Source organism: Sitodiplosis mosellana, unplaced genomic scaffold, assembly GCF_009176505.1.
Source record: "Sitodiplosis mosellana isolate CC-2019 unplaced genomic scaffold, AAFC_SMos_1.0 Smas_scaffold_6191, whole genome shotgun sequence".
NCBI classification, from domain to species: domain Eukaryota; kingdom Metazoa; phylum Arthropoda; class Insecta; order Diptera; family Cecidomyiidae; genus Sitodiplosis; species Sitodiplosis mosellana.
The window spans coordinates 4,467,980-4,476,220 of NW_022601432.1; the positions used below are offsets into that span (position 1 = coordinate 4,467,980).

The 8,241-nt window shown below is 37.1% G+C and overlaps 1 protein-coding gene across 5 annotated transcripts; it reads right to left on the minus strand.

Moving 5' to 3' along the window:
* Positions 1–285: 285 nt before the first annotated feature.
* Positions 286–7,192, minus strand: LOC129576762 (protein spaetzle 5). Of its 5 annotated transcripts, none has more exons than XM_055462382.1 (8): positions 6,083–6,389; positions 3,904–4,186; positions 3,446–3,612; positions 2,530–2,934; positions 1,573–1,695; positions 1,003–1,271; positions 842–908; positions 286–740 (listed from the first exon to the last, which is right to left on the minus strand). In XM_055462382.1, exons 2-8 carry the CDS (start codon positions 3,934–3,936, stop codon positions 569–571), a joined length of 1,236 nt encoding a protein of 411 aa, XP_055318357.1. In that variant the 5' UTR covers positions 3,937–4,186; positions 6,083–6,389; the 3' UTR covers positions 286–568. The 5 variants fall into 5 exon arrangements, with proteins under 5 accessions (XP_055318357.1, XP_055318356.1, XP_055318358.1 ...); XM_055462381.1 differs by having other exon boundaries at positions 4,416–6,389; XM_055462383.1 differs by lacking the exon at positions 6,083–6,389 and adding an exon at positions 4,617–5,091.
* Positions 7,193–8,241: the final 1,049 nt, after the last annotated feature.

Genomic DNA, 8,241 nt, shown 5'->3' on the forward strand with positions numbered 1-8,241 from the left:
GCGACCGAAGCGAATTTTGTATTGGCGATATCATTCAAATGTACACACAGACCATTCCATGGATCGTGGTCATCACGCGGCTAGAAAATTTATGCGCATTTCGCTATTTTTTTTAATAAAGCTGCGTATATGGTGAGAAATTAATTGAAAATTAATGGATTCGTGCATTCGGTCTGACATGTCGGAGAAAGAGCGAAGGGGAAATGAAATAATCGACACAATCAGACACAGAATAAGAAACTATTGAATCAATTCGAAAAGCTTAAATTTAGAAATTCGACCACATTTGTTTTTTCTATTCTTTATTCAGGGCGCTTTTTTTTTGTTTCTGTTCGCCGAGCGATATTCCAATTTTATAAATCTACAAAGAAAAAACACTAGCTTAGCTTAAATTTTAACAATGTGAAATCGATTTGAATGGATGTTCATAAATTAAGTATTTATTCTAAGTCTGTTCGTGTGTGTATGTTTGTGTGTTATGAAGAATTATGAATTAGTCCTTAAACTAGTCTACAGAGACGAAGAAAAAAAATAACTATTAAAATTGATGATATACGGTGTGGAGAGACTATGTGGAGCCAGCTATTGTGCACTGGCAACAGCTAGGGAACCAAAATGTGTCCGTATATAAATTCGTTCCATCGGCATTCAGCGCTATCAATCGCTTTTGCACATACTTTTGTTCACATCTAGATGAATAACCATTCGGTAGTTGACATATATTCGAACAAACAGTCGATCTGGATTTTGAAAACAACAACGAAAGAAAAAGTGGTTATGAAAAAAAAAAACCAAATAAACTTCAAGCTTATAGTCAGGATGTGATGCATTTTTAACTTACGCGCACGTTTCCGTTCGCACCAATTGTCGTGTTGTGTCGACCTGATTCACAATATACATCCAATTGCCTGAAAAACGTTTTCAACAATAGCAGAAAAAAAAAATACATTTTTGTATCAGTTTTGGATACAAATGTGTTCAAATCAAAAATCTATCCAATACCTTGACTATTTAAAGCTGCCTGCGGCGTTATATATTGATAGGTGGTTTGACACAGTTGTTCTCTTCCGGCACTCTGTCGTTTTGGTCGACGGTTCGTCTGTTGACTGTCGGTCGAATTCGTCTGTCGATCGTTCAATCCGGCCAATTCATTTTGATGGGAGGATGATCGTTGTGCATGATTTGCTGGTGTTGGCAATGTTGCTTCGATCGATGAGTTACTTGGAATTTGACGCGCAAATCGTGTACGCAATGAAACATCACGGACATATCTTTGGAGTTGGGAAGAAATTTTGCAAATTGAATTTTTACTCCTTTCGTTTAAAAATTAATAGATGATATTATTTAACTGATACAGAAAATTTCAGTTTCATCAATTAAGGTCATAATACTATAATATAAACTAGAAATGGACGCGATCGGATATGTTCTAAGAAAATATTCCTACATACAGAGTCAATTTATCAAGTAAATCAGCATTAATTTAGGAATCATGTTGTTATCTATTGGGAATACCAATATTGAGATTGTGTCGTGTATTTGTGTATGTTTGAGTGTGTATGTCAGTCTTACCCTTTGAACCATTTTGCCGGTTGGTATTCAGTCACATAGGAATTTGAACGGTAATAGCCAGGGTGTGATGAAGGCTGAGACTGAAACCGATATGGTTCGCTCAATATATTGTTCTGAGTCGGTCTTTGTGTGTGTGTGTATGTCGATAACAGCATGTGTTTTTGTTTTAGTGTCGTTTGGTGTGTGTATGTGTTCCAATTGATTTGTGCCCAGGTGATCAAGACGCATTCAATTTCGTTAAAGTGTTGCTTTGAAACGAAGCGAAAAAAAAACAGTGACGAAGCGACCAAATGTTTGTTCATTAACATAAAGCACAATTTTCATTTATTTTTAGTCAATAGTAATTAAAGTGACGTTAATTTGTCATATATTTATATATCATGGTGAGTGTGTGCAAGAGAGTGGGTTGCATGTGTATATGTGTTCATTGCGTTGTAATTGAGACAAAGAATGGAAGAATGAGAAGCAGAGAAGAAACCAGTCATTCATTGTAATTGCAGCGTTTTAATTTTCGCACACAATGTTACGTGTAATCGTGTATGAATTTTTCTTTCTTCTCTCTGCTACTGCTGCTGTTGGCCGTGTTTCCGTTTTGTTTGCATATGTCGCACCTGAACGTTTTTTTTTCTCTTCTCTTCTCTGTTCTCGTTCAACATAAAAAGTGTACAATTGGTTGTGTTCTAGGTCCTAATTACAGTGCTGTAAATTCTAGTCATTAAGTTCCTTTTTGTATTCATATATGTTTTCGAATGTGCTTAAGAAGGCGCGACATGCAAACGGTTAGAATGATCGGTCGTGCGACGTGCATAAAATTCCGCCGGCAAAATCCAACAACAAAGTAACCACAAAATTAATGGAAACACAACAACAACAATAAAAAAAAAACTCGGCGAAACCGAAAAAATTCGGGGTGTAAATTTGTGAGGAGAACAAAAAAACAACAACAAAATGCCTTACCTTTGGTTGATTGAGTATGAAAATCCGGACCAATATCGATCCGCGCTCGGATTATGATTGACCGTGTAACCGTTGGTTGGTAAATAGCCACCGGGTTTTGACGCTGGAGAAGGGAGAGAAGGCGATGGATGAGATGGAGGTGGCTGTGGCTGTGGTACAGCCGTATGCATTTTATTTGGATTTGGATAATTATAGCCTCCATCAAAGTGATGAAATCCGTCGGTCGGCACTGCATTTGGCAAATCGTTAAATGTTGGTGTTTGATTTGGATCTGGCGGCTTCTGGTCAAACAACGGTATATCATTAAATCGTCGGGTTGCCTCGAAATCATCGACCGTTTCATCGACGATAAGATCATTCACATTATCAATACCCCATTTATCCAGCAACAGTCGAATCGTGTGTCTGCATATCGCGCGCGGGCACATACAAAAGAGAAATAAATAAAAGATTATACTCTCAGAATTCAACGGAGGCAAACTAAAAAACATATAGTGTAAAACATCAAATTACCCACTGTTTTTTGCCATTGTTAGCAAAATGTCAGTTTACCTCCACTGTATTAAAATTGTCGGCAAAATGTCATTTTACCTACATTTTTGGTGGAACGGTGTTCCATTATATTAACAATGTAGGTAAAATTACATTTTGCCGACAATTTTAATACAGTGGAGGTAAACTGCCTACAATGGCAAAAAACAGTGGGTAATTTGATGTTTTACACTATATGTTTTTTAGTTTGCCTCGTTTGAATTCTGAGAGTACGAACGGACACATTTCGGAAAGCAACATAAGAGAATAGAGGAGAGAGATAGAGAGAGAGAGAGGAAATAAGAAGAATATAAGGTGACGAGTTTTTGGTGAACACCACACAAACACACACACACCAATAAATGTCATAATTGAACGCTCTTACACTGGATAATTTTGCACAAATTCACAATAAGTTTTGCCGGGTGACGCACACACCGGCGTTACGCCAGACGTTGACGGTACATAGTTGCACGGTGGCATTCCGTATAGGCCACATTTCTGATGCGAAAACCGGGACGATGATGCTAACGTTTCGATGCTTAATAAGACCTAAATGAAGCCAAATAAACACACGACATGAACAGAAAGACAAGTTAAATATAATGCAAGAACGACAACAAAAAGTGCAGAGTTCTAAAGAAGCTATACGTGTGCAACGCGTGATACATGAACAAGCTAGCAGTGCTGTTGATGATCACCTCTGGTCGTTATGATAACGACATTATTACACATTTTTCACACCAATTCTCTACTTGAATTCGGCCTTAAATTGCATCTTAAGCCTTACACCCAAACAACAGAATATATGCAAAGAAAACACGATATAAGAAACAATCATACCATAAATGAGATACTCCGCAGAATTACATTCATTATGATGTGTGAAGTTTGATGGATTTGTGCTGGGTTTCTCACTCTCCGAGTTGATTGTTTTTCGTTTTATTTTTCTTCTTCTTCTTCTATTTACGTTTTATTTTGTTGCGGTTCGTCGATGGTTTTTTTTCCTTTGTCGCTTGCAAAACACACCAATTGATGCTTGAAAAAAAAATGTTGCTTCGATTGTCTTGCTTAACATTCACTTTGGCCAACAAAAAGATTATGTCTTCTTCGGTTGAACTGTTTGCTAATATTTCGTAAAAGAGAAGAGAAAAAAAAACCATGAAATTATCATCGCAGAAGATTGATGATGATTTGGCTTAGGCACACACACACAAGACAGATATCGACTCTGTGCAAAATCACAACTATCCGATACGTTTACGAAATACATTTATAATATCTCTATTTTTCTTTATGATGTTTTTTTTTTCGTTTATTGCACCGACACATATGATAAATACATCTCGACTCACATTTGTGAGCTCAACTCCACCGTGTTCAGCTCACGATGTACAATGCACGGATGGGAAAAAATTGAATAAATTTATCGTAGAATCTCTCTCTCTCTCATTCGCTCTCGCTCTCGCTCTCGTGCACCAAAAACACCAACAACAATAGATCTCGCGCGATTGATAGTGAACAAAGCGCACGACCCAAACACAGTAGCTACTCACTTGCTCGCTATATGATTCGAGTGTGAAAATAAATAGATATGACTTGATCGCGATGTGTCTTTATTAACACAAATTATGTTATTTTCTACTGTTTCCAAACAGTTACGTCGCTGGAATAATCTGTAATGAGTTGTTTCGTGTGCATATATATATGCTCTTTAGCTCTTGGTGATCGTTTGACGCGCGGTCTCGATCACCAAGTTTTTATTTTTTCAAACCGCCCATGCAATCCTTTGCGAACATCCAAAACCAAGATAATAATGAAAAATGAGGAAAAAAAAAAACAATAAGAAAATAAACAAACAAATGAATGAATGAAATTATGTTATTATCAATATGAAATAATTGAATATGTGGACACACAATGCAACGTTTAATGTTTTAATGGACGAAAGAGAAACTCTTTGGATTGCAAAGTCGACTGTGGCACACACTGCTGACGCAAATGATGAAACAGTTGAAAACTAGCCGTCCTAATTGAATTCAATTATCACATTTCAATTTATTTTCAATTTGTCATTTATGACTCCAGCTGAACGTCTTTTTTTGTGCACTCGTTCGGGTTCGTATTTCACGTTCGTTTGTTTCAACACAAGGCGGCGGCGACGGTTTAGTGTGTCGCAAAAACGATAAGAATGCATCAGAATGCAAGCATCTGGTTGTCTCAATTTGTGGTACGTGATGCTATTTTGCAACAAGCAGTTGGATTAATGTGGGCATAAAGGTCAACGTCATGGTTACGCGCGCGCAAAAATAATACTAAAACAACTAAATCAAAAGTTGATCAAGAATCTTTTGCACTCTTCAGCTCATTCTAACTCTCTCAGTTGAAATGCAACAGAATAAAAAAAAAACTGAAGTTGGCTCAATCAATCGTCACGACGAGAATAAGAATGAAGAGAAAAAAAAAGAATTGAAATGTAAATGCAGTATTTATGCACACCATTAAAACGATATTCTGGCGACAAGCCACTTGAGTTGCCTCCGTTTTTTTTTTCTTCGTCTACTTCTCGTAATGTGTTGACAATTGCATTCGTTATTTTTTTTTTTAATATGTGCGCGGTAAGTGTTAAGTGCAACAGTATGTAGTCGCGTCAATAAAACACGAAACTCACGAATCCGCTTCGTATCCGATCGTTTTGAAAATCAAATTCGAGACGGAAACGAATCTTTTCATTTACAAGAGGTAATTCCCAACGAGAGAGAGAGAGAGAAAAATGAGCATTTGATGCATATATTCACAGGATATACACAAAATCAACTTTCTACATTGTGCACCGAAAAAAATGAAGAAAAAAACGACACATATTTCGATTTCATGACCAAAACATGCACACAATTTCCATATGGAACACGAAATTTTTCGTTGATGAACCATGGTACATGAAAATTACTTTCACTCTGGGATAGAGAGAGAGAGAGAGAGAGAGAGAAATCCTCTTTCTGACTCTCCGCCAGGCACTTACACACACTCACTCACTGATGCAGGAACATATGGTCAAATAATTAGTTTTTGATTTGATTTCGCTCATGCAGTGAAATTGTTTAATTCGATGCAAGGAAATGCATTGAATTTCTTGAGCGTAGCCGACGCGCACGCCGATCAATTATATGCAATGGCCTAACGGTGTGCAACAACTCAACAACACAGATGGAACACGATGAAACAAAACACAAAAAATAAATAAATAATAATACACAACAAAAACGATCGGTTCGGTCGCGCGCGCGCACTTAAACTATATTTGGAGGTTTTGATGCCACACCGTGACGATACATCAATGGGACTGAGTCATAGACGATCGGCGGTGCGCGTGCAACGTGCAGAATAATGTATTCGGTTGTGTGTGTGTGTGTGTGTGTGATGGGCATACAGAGGCAGGCAGGCAGACAGTATGTGGTGAACAGTGTGGTGATAGTGTGAGAGAAAGCATGATGATTACCTGAATATGTGCAATGCAAAACTATATGTTGGCATTCGTTTGGGTGGCATATGGCAATAGAGACACATTTCAATTCATGCCTTACCACATTTTTTCGACTCTTTGTTTCAAGTTTTCCGATGCCTCTTCATTGCTTCAACTTACCTTTTTTTCGTGATTCATTCACGCACTTGGTTCACTTTTCATCGTTTGTTTACTTAATATAATTTTTGTGGTCTCTGCTGTTGCTGTTGCTGTTGCTGTTGTTGTCGATAATTGATTTGAATTTTGTTCAACTCATTAAGGAGCTTTAATTCGATTGTCGCATTCGCATACAAAAATCACTCCAGTTCGTGGCCACATTCGCATGCTTTCAATCAACACACAAATCATTTTCGTTGACTTGGGTAATTTTATTAGCCTACACCTCTTTTTTTACACTGGAGAACGTTTCTCTCTCTCTCTCGAAATGCGTTTTAATCACAAGATAATGCGAATTTTACACACGGATTTTATTTAACTTGTCACTCTATATTAAAAATGGTTTCTTTTTACATTCTTTTTCTTCTGGTTTTTTATATTTACTCTTTACATTTTTCTTGTCGAAATTCTCGCTCAAAGCAACGGTTTTTAACTTGGTCTTTTCTTTATGAGCACCAAACTAAATTTCAAAAACAAAATACGACTGAAAAAAAGCGCGCGTAAACACATTTGTTACATTCGTAAACACACTCATACACAAAAAGCATGCTTCTTATTTCGCATACCGTGATTTAGTCAAAATTCTACAATTTTTACCTGCGAATACAATTGAAAGAGACTGCATTTACTCTTGACAACTACTTCATTTCTAAATATTTGCTCAAGATGTTCGTCGAAATTGAATGCTTCTCGATGCTATCGAAACGAATGAAATGAGGTAGAGCGAATAAAAAAAGTCAGCCGAAAAAATGAATTTAAAGCCATTTATTTATTACATGCGTCTGAATGCTAAAATGCCGTTTATCACTTTCGTTTATCGGCGATTGAGCAAAACAAAGGGGAGCAACAAACAAACAAACAACGAACAAAAACCAGCTCAAAAAGAATTAAACCTGAAGCCATAAAAGAAAGCAAGAGAGAAAAACGGGCACATAGCCCAGTGCCTAAAATGAGTCGTTAGATTCCATCAAAATGCCGTTCGTGCACATTATTCAAATTTCATCAACACGTTCTTCTTCTTCGTTGTCGTCGGTTTTGTCGCTCCCACCATCATTTTCGGCTCAATTATCAATATAACCGATATATGTTGGTCACAAATCACATACACAATTTTATTGCAAATTTTTTTAAGAATACATTTTGACAAGAGAGAAAAGAAGAAGACACAACACCTATTTTAATATTCCATCATCGAAATATCGGTGGTATTTTCTTTTTTTGTTGTTTTGTCACTTCTTGTTTCGCTTGTTTTTGTTTTCTTCTTCGTTCGAATCGCAGCAAAATAAATGGAAGAAATTTTTACATTTTTCAAAAGTCGATTTCGACGGTCACTTTTTCATTGGTGTCTCTATTGCCCCTGCCACACACTCTTCGCCGCTGCTGTGTGCGGCTCATAATCGTTTTGCATTCAAACCGATTCGAGTTTATTTTGTTGTTGTGCAAAACGATCTCGACGACCAGACAGAGAAGTGTGAATCTTGTCCGGGTATTCGTGTTTTGTG

Excerpts from the sequence above, each read along its gene's own strand:
- LOC129576762 (XM_055462382.1), bottom strand. The coding sequence starts at position 3,936 with ATGAATGTAATTCTGCGGAGTATCTCATTTATG. Across the intron at positions 1,272-1,572 it reads CCGGCAAAATGGTTCAAAGG|ATATGTCCGTGATGTTTCAT; the intron begins GTAAGACTGACA and ends CCAACTCCAAAG. Across the intron at positions 741-841 it reads GTGCGAACGGAAACGTGCGC|ATCGACTGTTTGTTCGAATA; the intron begins GTAAGTTAAAAA and ends TTCAAAATCCAG.